The 17,086-nt window shown below is 37.5% G+C and overlaps 1 protein-coding gene across 1 annotated transcript in view; it reads right to left on the bottom strand.

Moving 5' to 3' along the window:
• LOC140323522 (histidine--tRNA ligase, cytoplasmic-like) overlaps window positions 1-17,086 on the bottom strand; it is a 49,304-nt gene that overhangs the window by 29,089 nt on the left and 3,129 nt on the right. Inside the window, exons 2-6 of the mRNA XM_072400683.1 lie at window positions 15,133-15,366; window positions 14,282-14,371; window positions 14,038-14,157; window positions 5,690-5,785; window positions 761-880 (exon numbers count right to left, since the gene is read on the bottom strand). Coding sequence (XP_072256784.1) covers window positions 761-880; window positions 5,690-5,785; window positions 14,038-14,157; window positions 14,282-14,371; window positions 15,133-15,234 — 528 coding nt within the window. The 5' untranslated portion in view covers window positions 15,235-15,366. The remainder of the gene's footprint in view (window positions 1-760; window positions 881-5,689; window positions 5,786-14,037; window positions 14,158-14,281; window positions 14,372-15,132; window positions 15,367-17,086) is intronic.

The raw sequence follows: 17,086 nt of genomic DNA, 5'->3' as shown, positions 1-17,086 counted from the left end.
CTTGATGTTCCATCTGTATGGGCCTTAAAAAAAAGAGGGTGTGGTTTTTTGGTGGTAGGATTTGGTAGATCCAAAAAAGGTCAATTAGTCCATGCAAAACCTCAATTTTAATGATTTCGTTAAATGCTGCTGCAAAACCAGCAAACAACTTATTATGCCTTTTGGAAATACTGTTGGTGAGTTTACAGAAATTGATTTCCAAAGTCTGCAAAGCTGTTGTTGCTAGTATGAGAGGACTCTTCTATACCTGCTAGATTTTAAATGATCTTATATTGATGGAGAATGCAACAAAACATGCTGAAATACAAAGGGGAATACCTATAGAAACATAAAGGTCAGGCAATAATCCAAGTGCAGTATCCATGACCTATAAGGAACAGGAGCTGTCTTAGTCTACTGGATAAGGTGCAAGTATACATGTAAGGGTCAGTCAATGCAAAAATTATATTTTAAATACAAGTAACTGCAGTGAACCCAATTCAAAAAAAGGTTTGCAATTTAAAAAAATTTAAATGACAAGTTTTTCCCATGTTAGCGGCAATTTGCTTATGTAACAGTTCTTAAATAAAAAAATATATAAGCAAGTCCCAGTGCTGGGCTGTCCTTTAATGTAGAGATCTCGATGAAAATCTGAAAGTGTGACAGAGTGGCTTAGAGTTTATGTAGTTTGTACAATATCTGAATGCTAAGCAGCATAGAAGTGAAAGCATACACTTTTTAAAATTGATCCATTTTAGAAATATAATATACTGTTACTTACACACTGATAAAACTCCCTGTAGCGCCCCAGGGCAGGATTGTCACGTCTGTACACTTTGGCAATCTGGTAGCGTTTGATACGGCTAATTTTATTCATAGCCAGATAGCGAGTAAAAGGCACCTTTTTATATTGAGTTAAGAAAACGGTTTACATTTAGTGTTGCAGCGTCTTTACTAAATAATTAATGGTTCATAGTTTACTATACATCAATTAGCCAAACAAATGGTACAGTCATACATATGCAGAGGTCCTGTCACCCTTCAACAAGTTCAGTGCAGACAGCAAAATGATTTCACTGCCTTTTACCTAAATTATGCTAAGGATACGTCATGCTGCTTTTCTGTGTAAAGCACTGTGGTTGATGTCATTAAAGTATAAAGGAATAACAATAAAAGTAACTAGGGCCAAATTTAAAAAATCAAATACATGCTCCAGGCTGTCACTAGCATTCATTTGACTTTGTCACCAATAATAAAAAATACTATGATAATCATATAATCTGAAAATAAGACTGTAGTTACCTTTCCTGCTGCCAACACCTCTGACCACCTTTCTAATGCTTTGAATGATTCCACAAAGTCTACTGGGAAACCAACATTTCTGGGAAAGGTTATCCTCTGTGTCACCGGCAGCACTAACTGCCCACACCAACCTCCTTGTTACTACTGTGTCCTTTGGCAGCTGTATCATGTAGTGAATTTAAATTTTCCAGAAAAAACCTTGGGCAATTTGGGCGACATAAGATTGACATTCTTAGGAATTGTCAGTTCCCTAGCAAACTTCATCTAATTGTCTAAAATTCTGTTATCATTTTGTCATTATGGGATACTGTGTAAAGATTACTGAAAAAAAAATATTTTATCAGGCTGCAACATAACAAAATTGAAAAAAAGTGAATTTTTGTCATTTAATTTAATTTGTGAAAAAACGGCTTGTTTAAATGAATGGCCTATCCAAGACCAGGACAAGGATTTAGGCTTTTGACCATTACAATGCACTTAAGCAATAAAGATGGTCAATGTCAGGGTTAGACATAGGGTTAGTCAGAGTCCAGGCAGGTGGCAAACAGGGGTAGTCGGAGTCCAGGCACAGGTCAGATCAGGAAAAGAAAAGAAAGACAACACAGAGTAGAAAAGTAGCTGGTGCACGAGCCTCCAATATTGCTGAGGCTAAATAGCTCTGGTGGTATGAATAGGAAGTATTTTTAAATGTAAAAGTGGTACTTTTAAAAATACCTAGTATTTTAAATTTCCCGCCTGGTCCCACCTTCAAGCCACACATGTGCAAGCAGATGCCCGGCCAGCATCTGCTTCCCCTGGCCTCGCGTCACCAACGTTCACATGCCAGGGATGCAAATCCCGTCCGGCATCGCCGGGGGCAGAAGATGCCGGGCTTCACTGGAGGACGCTGCGGGCAACACTTAACAGGTAAGTTATTAAATTCTCTGGCAATTCCACCCGGAGTGTGGCTCTCGGTTACCACTTTTGGTATGGAAAATTCCCCTGAGCCACACTCGGGATTACTGCTATGGAGGTTCAGTGGGGAACCTCCGCAGGATTGTTCAGTGGGGAACCGACAGGTATTGTGACAGTCAATAAAACTTTCAGAGTCTGAACTTAATGCCTTTGTCAATGTGGATCTATGTCAAGGAACCATTGTATATTATGGAGGGGAGTTTTGAAATACCAGAGATATTCTGGCAGAGATGGAGGCTATTCCTAATATTGTATTGTAAGTGCTGGGGTTTTTCTTTGATGGCTTTTAGACAACCCTGTACTTTGAACTGACATAGAGGAGACATCTTTGGCTGGGATGTCAGGTCATCAGGTCACCTGACATCCCAGCCAAAGGCGACTCTTCTATATCAGTCAAGAAATCAAGAAATATGTTTTTGTTCATTAAGTAAGCATGCCCAGTTAAAGTTGAGCAGACAGACTATTAAATACAAAAAAAGAAATTCTCTGTAAAAACAGAAAACTTTCAAAGCTTTTTAAAAAAGCCTCAGTGCTAAGATGAGTTAACTTTTGCGAGCCTGTTCATGAGTTGCAGCATGCCTGACTAAGAAAGCCAAATATACTCAGAAGTAGATCTAGTGGTTGTTTATAGTGGGAGAGATGGTGGTTGTCGTATCTCTGTAGAAGAGGTTTGTATTTGTGGCTTTAGTTCTTCTTTTATTAATTTTATGGAGAGAGTAAGGGGGAGAACCCCCACTGTGCTTTACTGGAAAGAATACCAGATGTTCTTGATCTGTTCATCAACTTGCCAAGGGGGATTGATATTAGACATCGGGGGACCGTTGTGCACATGATACATTTTTGCCTGAGATAAGCATGATCAATCATCTCAGGCAACAACCACATGAAGTGTGAATGTAGCTTTAGTTTTTAATAATAATAATAATAATAATAATAATAATAAAAAGTTATGAACCTTAACAGGCATTAACTGTGATCTGTAACTCAGTTTGAGATTTATCCCTGCTGCCTATTCTGCTGACATTTCACTAGACAGATATGTAGAAAATAATGTGCAACAGTGACACAGATGGAATTAAAACCGCTTTAGTAGGGTAGAAGAGGAAGGCTAAAATTCCTATCACATTTTTATCTCCGTCTGAGTCCCTGTTGCTTATTTCCCCTCACTTCTTGTCTGGTAAAACCATTGTCAGCAGAACAGGAATTGAAGGTAAATCTAACAGAACTAAAAGATAGCAGGGAAAACATGACAGTAGTTCTAATAATTTTCCACTCTATCCAAAGGAAGGGGAAAACATCTGGCTTTACCAACACCTTTTCCTTCATGATTCTAAAATAAGTATTTTACAAGACATGAAAATTAAGTCATTAACATGATCCTTTTGTAATCAAAAATCATTATTTATAATTAAATATAACCAATGTACTAAACTGATTTACAGCAATATGTGTTTGTATGTACAAGCCTATAGACATATCTATAACTCATAGCAGGAAAAAGGCATGCAAATGGCTTGAAGAACTGCTCTCCTATAAAAAAGCAACTAGTAAAAGTTTCAAAATGACTGGTTACTGTTGATAACACAGATAGTTCTTTTTCAGGCATACTGATTTTTTTCTTATTAAAGTGCATGTCAGTAAATCTTGTGTTGTTGAGCTGTAAATCTTTGTGCGATTATACTTTGGTACATCAGCTAACAGCCATATAATTGATTGTGTGATATGTCATATCAGTAACTTTGTAGAAGCTACATAATCTCTCTGGTAAATTCTGTTTTGATTTGTAGTTTTTTTCTTTATGGCTAGAAATTGCTGGTGGACCATGATCCACCACTGCACTGGATAACATACATACTGTAGAAGGTGGTTTTGTAGCACATTCTAAACACTGCAGAAACACATACCTTTTATTGGCCTTTTTAAGTGTGCCTAATGCTAAACAGAGCTGTTTTACAGATTAAAGATCACCTGTAAAACACAGACATGCAACACAGAGAGCATACTAAGCCCATACATCTTTAAAAGGAGAAGAGGGAAAATAAAAAGCTGAACTCCTGACACAAAAGACCTGATTTATTCATGTTCTCCAGGACTGGAGAAGATAGACCATCATACGAGAACCTCGATGATCCAGAAAACCTGGAACAGATTTCATAAAAATCTTTTGTTAGTAGTTGTCAAATATTTTAGTCCTGGACTTGATCTATTTCAGGTTTGCTGGATCACCCAGGTTCCCCCATTATAGCCTAACTTCTCCAGTCTTGGGGAGCTGTAATAAATCAGGCCCAAAATATTTTATCTAAATAATATCTTCAATGACCAAACTGTGTGCACCAAATACTTTGCAAACTGAGGCCTAACTTTGAAAAAATGATGTCAGGTCAGCACTATGCAGAACAAAGCCTGTATGCAAATCAGGGACTGGTCTTTTAAAAGGAAAATCCTCTCACACAAAAATACTGAACAGACCTGGAAGAAATAAAGAAAACTCACCAAGATACAAGTAAACATACATATGCCTCCTGTAATTAGACAATATGTGCTCATTCCTAAATTCAGTAATAAAAAGAAAAAATACTATACCTCAAATTACCACCTTTTGTAATATATCTATGCTGTATTGCCCCCACTCTAAATGAAGAATTCAACATTAGTTTTTGTTTTAGACCTGGACTAGGTTAGAACCTTTTTTTTAGGTTTTTTTTTTGTTTTTGTTTATGCCTTTGTATTTTTGGAAAGTTTTTATTTTGCTCTATCACAGAAATAGGTACCTACGAGTACTTGAGAGTTTTCCCCCCAGCAGATGTCTAAATGTTTCTAGGAGATCACTAAGCTCACCAGCTTTCTTTGCATTTTTTATTTTCAATTTAGAGATTGCTTAAAAAATACTTTTTTCTTGCATATGACTTGCCCAGCCTGTGACTAGATTGTAAAATAAGAAGTAGCCCAATGATGTGCTGATCTTTCTTTCAAATTCTATCAGCAAGCTTCTTGTTAACACATACGTGAAAGATGAAATTACTGTGCCTCTTTGCACACTTTCAATATTGGGCTGACTTCCTTAAAAATCGAATTAGCCTGTGTAATAAAAGCCCTATTATTTTTTATAGTAGGCAGTGCATCAGACTTACGCTATAGTGAATGCAGAGCATCGAGGTCTCCACCCTGGTTTACTCTAAGGCATCCATATATAATATTGTGCCCATTTCACATTACACATTTTTTGAAGGAGTGGCTATTCTGAAAATAAATATTATGGTTTATAGTTTTATTAGAATTTACAGGGTGAACGTATGCTCCACTCCTTTTCTAGTAAGATATTTCATAATCCTTAAACATCCTTAAAGGATTTGGACACTTTATAGCAGGTGCAGGTAGAATTGGAGTTAAATGATGAGAAAGGCTTCTCTGGTGGAAGTACAAAAAAGAAAAGTTTTACGTTTACAAAGGATACAGTAAGATCATAGCGCAGAGACAGCTGCTCCCCTCCTTGGTCTTTTAGGTCATAGATAAGTTTAGCATCTTCTCCATATTTCCCCGTCAGTATTTCCTGCAACAGCATCAACATGCAGTTTAAATAACAACAATATCAGACACACGATGACATCTAATCAGTTGCCCTTCAAGTTATGACAAGCCCTTCAAAGTGATACAAAATAGAATGAATAATGAGAAAACTATTGACTTTAGTAGTGGTATTTTATGTACCAATACACACATACATCTCCTTAACTGACAGCTGTTTTGATTAAAAAACGGTGGTATGCTAGAAGAGGCACAACACAAGGAAGAAGAGATAAATTATTGCTAATAAGAAAATAGCAAAGGTAAACTGCAATAAAGCCTGAAATATTAAGGAGACTCTAGGTCTGATTTAAAAATAAGGAATATTAAAGAAACATTTTTCTGTTGCTGAGAACACCAAATTCTGCTTTTCAGCAAAAAATAAAAAACATACAAACTCCACACATCTTATCTCCCTAATTAGGTACACCTCTGTTCCCACTGCAGTCTACATGAAGTATTACATTACACAAAAAGAGATGTAGATACTGGGAGGTCAATCTAAAAAGGCTGCAAAACAGCCCACATATGAAACTCTTTATAAATAAAAAATATGCTTTCATCAGTGAACCTGGGTGATCCAACAAACCTGGAATGGATCTGGTCCACGATTCAAAACATTTGCTAACAAATAGCAAATTACTTTTACAAAATCCATTCCAGGTTTGGTGGATTACCTAGGTTCACTGATGGAAGTTTATCTTCTACAGCCTTGGAAACTTTAACAAATCAGGCCTGATGAATATGGACACTTTTAATAGTTTATATTGTGTAACATATCCTACTTTTCAAGCAAATTTAAATATATCTACATTTTTAAAATGTGATGTTTATACAAGGAACAATGTATATTTATGAAGATTTTCCTTGAATATAACAAAATAACCAATCAATATATTAAACTTGACATCTGGATGAAACAGCAATCATGGCTTTAAAAGATGTGCCAAAATCCACCTGGACCCATGCTGAAATCCACTTGATTGCTGTTCTTAAAAAACATCCACAGATGTGGATATTCATTATAAGAAACAAAGAGTATGATTTTTCCTAATAGGGCAACAACCTTCATAAATTACACTTTAATCTTTCCTCTCCTTCTACTTGTCTCCATACTGAAATGTCAAAGCGCACTGTTGTATGTTTAGTATTTCATTTTCTGATTGTTACTTCCCCCCATTGCTCTATTATTCTTTGTTCAGTTATGGAAAGAATGGACTGACAACCCTGTATTTGCAGATCTGAATTCTTGTAGAAAACTGAGTTTACTACAGAGGGACTTTACTCACAGTTTATTCAAACAATATTCATTTCAAATGCGGATCTTGGTAATTGTGACATTGTGGTATACTCATTCCATACCTTTTTGTTTCACTTTTACCAACTGTCAAACATAAGGGAACCCGTGAAATAACTTCAGGTCAGGTCTTCAGGGAACTTATGCTATAATTTCTATATTCACAAATTAGAGTACATTAGTGTGGTGGTCAGTGGGAAGAATGCCTCTTGAATTGTTGGCCAGTGGGAAGAATGTCACCCTTACAGATAGTCAAAAAGATCATTGGTATCAGCTAAACTGACCTGAGAGGCTCAGGAAATTGCTTATGGCTCAGGGAACCCCGAATACCTCTGGAGGAATCCTGAGGTTCCACAGAAATCCTGCCATCTCACAGTTTATGATTTTACTTCTCTCTTTTTTTGAACCTGTTAACATTTTTATAACAACAGAATAATAATAATAATGTATTTACTGCCAGTTTAAATTTCCTGTCTATAAGTTGAAAAGGTGTCAGTATACATCTTCAGAGGTGCAAGTACTTTTATTCTTGTACATATGTATGCTGAGAACATCTAGTTACCTGAAGTGAGCAAAGATCAAATGATTTAAATTCACACAACAGCAAAACATCAAAATGCAAGCTTCTCCTTTATTTCATCCATATTTCCATCAGGTGACAATTGAAAAATAGCTTCAGAGATGTGTCCCTTAAAGAACGAATGTCACAAAAAAATCTCTCTTAATCCTAACCTACTGATTGGTAGGATTTAGCTAGTACATTTCCCAGTTACATAATTGTGTTATAAATTTTTATTATTAAATTGAAATTCAAAGCTATAATAAAAATGTGAAAAATGACTTGAAATAGTTAGCCAATATGCTAGGAAGACATGTAGTGTAGTGTTTACATATTTCAGAACTATAAGCAATTGTAGGGGCAAGTGGCATCTGGAAGGGGAGTATGCTGCAAACCTAAACCCTCAGCTTTTTCTAGCCCTTGATGCAGATGATTTTCTATTCCTAAAAAAAAAAATTGGTGAAATGTTTGAAAAAGGACATGTAAAGTAAAATTTTTATCATTCTTCTTCTACAGAAAGACAATGAAATAACAGTTTCTAAATTGCTTGCAATATATATCTTTCACAAGAGGATTTGCTTTTTATTCCCAGCATACCTGAAGTTAAGTTAAAAGCCACTTTTAGATTTTTTATTTTTGCTTACATCCATTATCTATGGTAAATTTATGAAGTCTCGGTAAAAAATGTTTGAAAGCTGCTGCAATGGACCCCATTACGATGTATCCTGATGGTAAGCAGGTTTACACAACTGTATAAATGCTCAAGTACTAAGCACCTGCAGAACAGCTGCTTTACTATTCAAAGTATTGAGAAATACATGAAATTACAAATGACTACTGCAGAACCAGTGGGTATATTGCTCAGGAGTATGGCTGCAAAAAGGAGTTTCTTAACTCCTTATTACCTCCCACACATTACACTGTACAAATAAATTGAAAAGATAAACCTTAAAAGTTACAGTAAGATGTGTAGAACAGGAAAAAAATATATACCCCTCTTCTTACCATGTTACAGAGCATCATTTTAGCATAAGGGTTCAGTAAATAAATTTATCTGCTTCATCTTTCATCAGAATAAAGCTACGTACACACGTCAAATTTGGCGTGTGTACAGCCCACATCGTTCATCGTCCGTAGATCTGTCCTGGCGGATCTACGAATGATGAACGATGAGCGATCCTAATGCAAGGGAAGGGGGAGAGCGCAGCAGGGTGCCGCTCCATTGCTCTCCCCCTCCCCTCTCCATAGAGCAGAACGGTGCTGTATGTTCAGCACCCGTTCATGCATCTTGCGGTTCTTATCGTTGGAAAGGATCGTGAAAGATCCTTTCCAACGACAAGAATTGCACGTGTGTATGCGGCTTAACTGGCAGGGAATGGGACTACTAGCTACAAAGTACATACAGGAAACTTCACCAACTCTGAAAATACAGGTCCTTCTTCCAATGACAACTTTCTCTGACCATCAATGAAAGGGTGCTTAACCCCAAATAAGCACCATTGTGAGGGAGCACTCAACTGACTACCAAAGTAAGGGAGGATTTCACTGACTCCCCACTTTAGGGGTTATATCTTCAAAAATCACCAATATAAAGAGGATACTTCTCCACTAACCACAAATGTAAAGGGGCCACATGTCCACTGACCACCATCACAAAAAGGACCATCAGTATAAGTGGCACTACTAATGTAGTAAGGACACCTCACTGAAAATAAATGTTGTCTTATAGAGCAAGTGGTTTTAAATAGACTTGTTTGTGTAATTGTTTATTTACCGTTACAGGTTATCTACAATTTGCAGATTATGTTAATATAAAAAAAGCTCTAGGCATTGGCCAGAGTTTCTTATGATTTTAAAATTATGTAAAGGAAGAAGGATTGGGAAATGGTGTAAAAGAAGCTTTCAGCACACCAAGAGGGGTTGCTGCAGGTAATAAACTATAACAGCACAAAAGCAAAATGCTAGTAGGAGAACAAAAAATAAATCTGTTTACAATGCAATTAAGCATAACTTTTTTATATAATCACTTCCAGAAGGTTACTAGGCCAGTATTAAAATGACAGACATAAATATCTGGCATATGCCAACAAGTCAGCTAGGAGTACATAGTGAGAAAAATGGATGTTTGAATAATGCAGAAGAACTGAAAGCCCCAGACACATCCTCCTGAGACCGTGTACAGTGAATTACACACATAATTACCCATACAGCAGTCCAAGGGCACTGCCTGATCACAACAAACCCTAATGTGATAGCTTGATAAGTAATAAATCAAACTCTAATACAGATTTATAATGAGGTGGATGCCATCACTATATCACATTTTTTCTAAATGTGCCCAAAAAAATTAGACTCCTGACAGCCCTAAAGCAGAGGACAATTTAAAAACATATTGCCACATATGCCAGTCAGAAAAGAAATATATCAAAAGGGCATTGGCTGAAATAGAATGTTAATACAAATAAGAAGAAACATATAGCCATAGGCTTCCTGGGACCTAAAATTCTGCTGAGTTGCAGATCTGGCATGTGTGATGTATGAGATCATTATAATGAAAGTCTCTGCTTTCACAACATGCGTGCCGTATTTGAAGGGGAAAAAAGAGGCTGTTGCATTTGATACACACAAAAAAAGCTCTACATATTTAACAAGGTGTGATACAAGCAAGGCTTTAAATGTGTTTTTGTCAAAGAAGCACCCCCAATCAAAGGCTTAGGATTCATCATTGTATTTTGAAAGTTGCAGTCTTTTCACACCAGTTTTTAACTACCCCAAAGCCCTGGTTATCGATGAAATGAAATCCCTTTTTGTACTGATATCTTAGTGGTGGTGCAGTTTTTGGGGTGCTTTCCCATCTCCGGGAGCTTAAACTGCTTCCATTGTCTTGATAAAACACTCACAAATGCCTGTCAATTTATAATTCCAGATTTATAATGATTAAAAAAAAGCATCCCAGAGCGATTAACTGCAAGGTTGACAAAACGCCTTCCTGAATGTGACATTGAAATAGAACTGTACCATACACAGCAAAAAGCCTAGTAATTTGATATAAGATAAGATGTGAAGAGCAAATACTGGCAGGATAAATAAACATTTATTACAAATTTACAAACACCAATTTAGGAAACACATTATTATTATTACACAGTATTTATATAGTGCCATCATATTACGCAGTGGTGTACAAAGTCCATAGTCGTGTCACTAACTGTCCCTCAAAGGAGCTCACAATCTAATGTCCCTACCATAGTCATATGTTATTTATACAGTCTAAGGTCAATTTTGGGGAGAAGCCAATTAACCTCACTGCATGTTTTTTTGGGATGTGGGAGGAAACCGGAGTACCCGGAGGAAACCCACACAGACATGGGGAGAACCTGCAAACTCCATGCAGATAGTGTCCCGGCCAGGATTCGAACCAGGGACCTAGCACTGCAAAGGCAAGAGTTCTACCTCTGAGCCACCACTGTGCTGCCCGGGAAGCTATTTATTACAACTTTAATATCTGTGTTTACATACACTAAAAGAATTATTTTACAGTAATATTTACATTATTACATTATTATTAAGGTATTCTTTCTTTCATTTGTCCAATTTTTAGTATTCTTTTTGGACAATCACTGATAGTAATACATGTAATTAAATGCTATGTGTAACACAGTCAGTTCTTCTGTCTAACGCAGTTAAGTGTGCCCTTGTTTTCAAATTACTTTTAGTGACGGTGTAAAAAAGTGAAGATGCCTGTTAATATAGAATAAGAAGCCTGTTATCTATAATGAATAACAAGTGAATTAATCAATGCTGGTTCATTCACATTTTCACACCAGGTGCTTGGGCACGGCTAATATGAAATATTCATAGGCAGGGATAAACAGGAGGAATACCAATTTATTGTGAAAGGCACTTACAAAACAATGAAAGCACCTAAGAAAATGAAATCTTATTTCCACATGTGCTCATTTTATTACTAACTGCTATAAAAGACTGAAAATTAACTTTTACAATAAGTGCATTCCAAATGTAGCATGAAAGAAAAAAGTTTTGAAACCATAAAGATAAGCTGATGTTTATACTATAGATGTTGGAGTCAAATGTTAATATTTTTTAGCCACATGACAGCCAGTACTGACATTGTTCTGTTTCTCTCATCTTAGTATTTTGCTGATGTATTTGCTAATAGTGCCAAATTGCACATTGAGGTGCCTGAGCTGACAATCACCAGCACGGTCATGTAGACGGGAGGGTGGCCAAGTCACATGTCCCCTATACTTGGAAGTACCAGATTTCGATTGTTCCTCTCAGCAGAGGATTGAAGTGGTGGGAGAAAAATTAGGGAGAGTAAAAGGATATAGGATATACACTGTCACCTTGTCTATGCAGGCAACACTTTATAAAAAGTGTTCTAAGATGTAACTCCTCCACCTTCATTACATCACAAATAACTCAACACCAAGCTTTTCATCAATTAAAAAACAGTCATATTATCCCTAAATTAAAAAAAAAATTAAAAAAACTGACAAAAAAAGATCTGTTTTTTTATAAAGTGGAGTTTACACAGCGAACAGAGGTTCACGTGCATATGTAAACACTTTAATGTCTTTGTAATTTCAAAAGGCAAGTTTATTATTTGTACAACATAAAACAAAACCTGATGATCTTGCCATTAAGGTCCTTTTTTAAGCATGTCCTGCTACAGGGGGATTGTTGCTGTCTCTTAAGCCGCATACACACGTGCAGTTATAGTAGTTGGAAAGGATCTTTCACGATGCTTTCCAATGACTAAGGACTGCACGATGGATTAGCGAGTTCTGTACATACAGCACGGTTCTGCTCTATGCAGAGGGGAGGGGGAGAACCACGGAGCAGCACCCCACTGCACACTCTCCCCCTTACCTTGCATTAGGATCGTTCGTCATCCATCGTCCGTGGATCCGCCAGGATGGTCGCTGTACACACGCCAGATTCTCGTCTTGAGCCGATTATCAGGCGAGAACCATTGGACGTGTGTACGTAGCTTTAATCATGTCAATTCATGGTCACCAGGGCTTGTAAGGGAGACTACAAGTGTTTTCATTTTTAACATACAAGGTCATAGTCCACTCCTGTCACTATCAGGAAACTATCAGAAATGTCATGCAGCCATCATTGGATTGTAGATAGAAGTGTCTGAAAGGCGTCTATAGGAGATCAGCAGCATGTAAACCATGAAAAAGTTACAAAAGAGGCAATTGTATTATGATATACACTTTAGAAAATATTTCAATCAGTTAGGATTTGCATCTACTTTATATTTTTAAACAACTTAAAAAAAAAAAAAAAGATTAACAACGTATGACAAAAGCCTGCAATAAACATACCATGTAGCCATTTACTCATCTCTACCTTTGGTTTCGACATACATTTAGCAAAAACAAAAATGCACACTTTTCAGTGATATTTTATATCAACTTAAAAATGTGCTTGTGTGATATTGAGTGACTTTGATTGTCCGAGCTTGCTATTACCCTACAAAAATGACAGATAATCACTGCCTTTACTGAGCTGTTAGTCTAAAGCTAAAATTTACTATGAGCAATATCCATCCATAGGCAGGTTAGAGGGGGCAAAAGGCATTTCTAAGCCTCTGTAAAAACATGGCAGCTTGAAAAGATGACTGTAAATGATGTGCCTCATGAATTAACACTGTATTGATATATAATAGCTCGAAAAAAAAAAACAAAAACAAAAAGTTTAAATTGACCAGTGTGATATTACTCTTTTGCTGGCCAATAGGCAAACTGGGATCCATGACCAAGCTGCATTGCTCCATTGCTTAGGAAAATTGTAAAAGTCATGGACCTCTTTCTGATGTCTGTTAGGGAAGTGTTGATGATAAAAGTGGTGAAGACAAATTCACACCAAGTAAAATAGTTAACATATAGTCACAGGTTCAACTATTTATTAGTGCAACTTGCTGTTAAAGGAAATCTTGAAGATAAAATTATTTTTAAAGTTTCCTTTGCTAAAATGCAGCCAACAAGGATAAAACAAAACTGAAGAGGGAGAAGTTTAAATAGTGTACTTGTGTTTCCCCTGTATTGCACCAACAGTGTTTAGGTGAGTGTGGTTATATCCTACTTCCATCAAGATCTGGGAAATTAGGGTACTTTAAATCTCACCAAGAAGATCTTCCCATTAATGTGCTAATGTGTCTTCCTGCAAGATTTGCAATGCTTACCATTTCCCAGGATCTGGTCAGCAAGAAGATGACATCATGGAAGCCAAATAACAAGCATATATGATATCTAAATCCTTCTATGTGGAAACATATACAAGTGTTGCTTAAGCAGAGTACTTGAACACCAGGACATTGTTAAAAGGAACATTCTCACACATAACTAACCTTCAGCTCAAATACTGGTGTATCAATACTTTCTGCTCCATGACGTTTAAAACATTTCACCACAGTGTTGAATACCTTCTCACGAATAGCCATTTGTTTTGGGTGAACATCATGTGTTCCCTGAAAGACAAAAATAATCATGTGTTCCCTAAAAAAAGACAAACAGGGAAAAATAACTCTATGCTATATATAATTTTACTCACAATGTTTAATGGTAGAAAAATGCTACAAATAAAACACTTACTTTTGGAACCTTGAGTACTAGGTTTTGCTTTTTTTCTCCATAAAATGACTGTGCAGTTGCATCTTGATGTGCAAACACCTTTCTGGTGACCTAAATATGAAAGAAATTATTTTAATTAAAATAAATTATAGGAAAACGTAAGACTACAGAAGACATCTATCAAACTTAACAATGAACACTTACTTGAGATCAAACTTTGCTTTGTAAACTTTTTTATGTACAGTGGTTTCGGGTTGGGGGAACAAAATTATTCTTAGGAACACTTTGGGGAACTCATGCATCAAACACATTTAAAAAGTTTTAAATGCTGACGACCCTGGGATAAAGCAAAAACTGGAAAAAGGGCCATGGGAGCTGATTCTCTTAAAGATATCAAAGGGTCATTTAAAAGTTTTACTCCCAGCAAACACAGCCTATGTGTTCTACCTAACTTTCCACTACAGTTGTATCAAAATTTTCCAGCATTTGACACTTCCTGACCTCTGCCGCATGATGTGGCTAGTCATGTAAGGTTTAATCATCCAGACTGTATATCAATGCTACATCCTAAAATTAATGCTTTAAGTATTTGTATGTATTTGAGTGTATAATGTAATTTAGTGTATTTAACAGTCATGTAAATATCACAAGACATGAAAAAAATGCAACTATCAAAAATTTTATTCCACAAATTCACGTACAAAGAACATATTTTATTTTATGTGTACAAAAAAAAATAGTTTTTTCAATTTTCACTTTTAATAAGGGCTCTATCTGCTAGGACAAGCACATTGCAGGAGCTGAAAGACTAATACATTGAAAAGAGTGATACATTCATTATTACAAAGCACTCATAATTCATAAGTACTCACCTGAATACTGTGACAAGCATTTGCAGCTGTGGCACAAACTTTAGTTCTCTGGCTAACCAGCAAGTTCCAGCCTGACGTGTATCGGCATATAAAGGTTGCCATTATAAATTCTGTAGACTTCCTAAATATAGCTCATACTTTAGCTCAAACCAAAAGGGGTTTTAAACTTTTATGACCTGTAATTAGTCATTCTGTTATAATCCTCTACATCAAAAAAGATGGGCAATGCACAACCTGGAAAAAAAATAATTATATTGTAGGCACGCTATTACAATATAAAAAAATATGTTCGTAGTGATATACGTCAGAGTAGTTAAAGCTTGACTTGACAACTAATCTGTACAACAAATAAAAATATTACACTGATATCATTAGATTTAGGAAAACTTTCCAATACATAAATGCAGAGGTTGCCTGTACTATCATGCTCGGGTTTCAGCATATCCAGTGTTGCTTTGACAAATACAAAGATCAAAAGTTTTTATCTCTATTTCTATCAAGCTGTTCCAGGTAGTGATTTAGAACGTGTGCTCACCACAACATTGTTCACATTTTTTGTGTGGGCCAAGAATGTTCAATGGCAAAAAAAGAGTTGTGGTCCTACAGCGGGACAGTCAGGAGTATGTAACAAACTGAGTGCAGGGGTCGGGGGTGTGTAACATAAGTGTGAGTGTGAAGGTCAGGAGTGTGTACTGTACAGAGTGCAGGGGCCAGGTGGTATAGTGTAAAGAGTGCAGGGGTCAGGTGTGTGTAGTGTACAGAGTGCAGGGGTCAGGTGTGTGTAGTCTACAGAGTGCACCAGGAGTGTGTAGTGTACAGAGTGCAGGGTCCAGGTGTGTGTATAGAGTGCAGGGGTCAGGAGTGTGTAGTGTACAGAGTTCAGGGATTAGGTGTATGTGGCATACTATGTGCAAGGTCCAGGTGTGTGTAATGTACAGAGTACAGGGTCCAGGTGTGTGTAGTGTACAGAGCGCAGGGATCAGGAGTGTGTAGTGTACAGAGTGCAGGGGTCGGGATTGTGTAGTGTACAGAGTGCAGGGGTCAGGAGTGTGTAGTGTACAGAGTACAGGGTCCAGGTGTGTGTAGTGTACAGAATACGGGGATCAGGTGTGTGTAGTGTACAGAGTGCAGGGGGCAGGAGTGTGTGGTGTACAGAATACAGGAATTAGGTGTATGTGGCATACAAAGTGCAGGGTCCAGGTGTGTGTAGTGTACAGAGTGCAGGGATCAGGAGTGTGTAGTGTACAGAGTGCCGGGGTCAGGTGAGTGAAGTGTATAGAGAGCAGGGGTCAGGTGTGTGTAGTGTACAGAGTGCAGGGGTCGGGAGTGTGTAGTGTACAGAGTGCAGGGATCAGGAGTGTGTAGTGTACAGAGTGCCGGGGTCAGGTGAGTGAAGTGTATAGAAAGCAGGGGTCAGGTGTGTGTAGTGTACAGAGTGCAGAGGTCAGGAGTGTGTAGTGTCAAGAGTGCAAGGAAAAGGTGTATGTGGCATACTATGTGCAGGGCCCAGGTGTGTGTAGTGTAGAGAATGCAGGGATCAGGTGTATGTAGTGTACAGAGTGCAGGGGTCAGGAGTGTGTAGTGTACTGAGTGCAGGAATTAGGTGTATGTGGCATACAAAGTGCAGGGTGCAGGTGTGTGTAGTGTACAGAGTTCAAGGATCAGGAGTGTGTAGAGTACAGAGTGCAGGGATCAGGAGTGTGTAGTGTACAGAGTGCAGGGGTTAGGGGTCGGGAGTGTGTAGTGTACAGAATGCAGGGGTCAGGAGTGTGTAGTGTATAGAGTGCAGGGGTCAGGTGTGTGTAGTGTACAGAGTACAGGGTCCAGGTGTGTGTAGTGTACAGAGTGTAGGGGTCAGAAGTGTGTAGTGTACAGAGTGCAGGGGTCAGGAGTGTGTAGTGTACAGAGTACAGGGTCCAGGTGTTTGTAGTGTACATAGTGCAGGGGTCAGGAG

Source organism: Pyxicephalus adspersus, chromosome 2 (assembly GCF_032062135.1).
Source record: "Pyxicephalus adspersus chromosome 2, UCB_Pads_2.0, whole genome shotgun sequence".
Lineage (NCBI taxonomy): Eukaryota > Metazoa > Chordata > Amphibia > Anura > Pyxicephalidae > Pyxicephalus > Pyxicephalus adspersus.
Note: the sequence above shows the minus strand (reverse complement) of the source record. Positions and strands in the feature narration are given on the sequence as shown.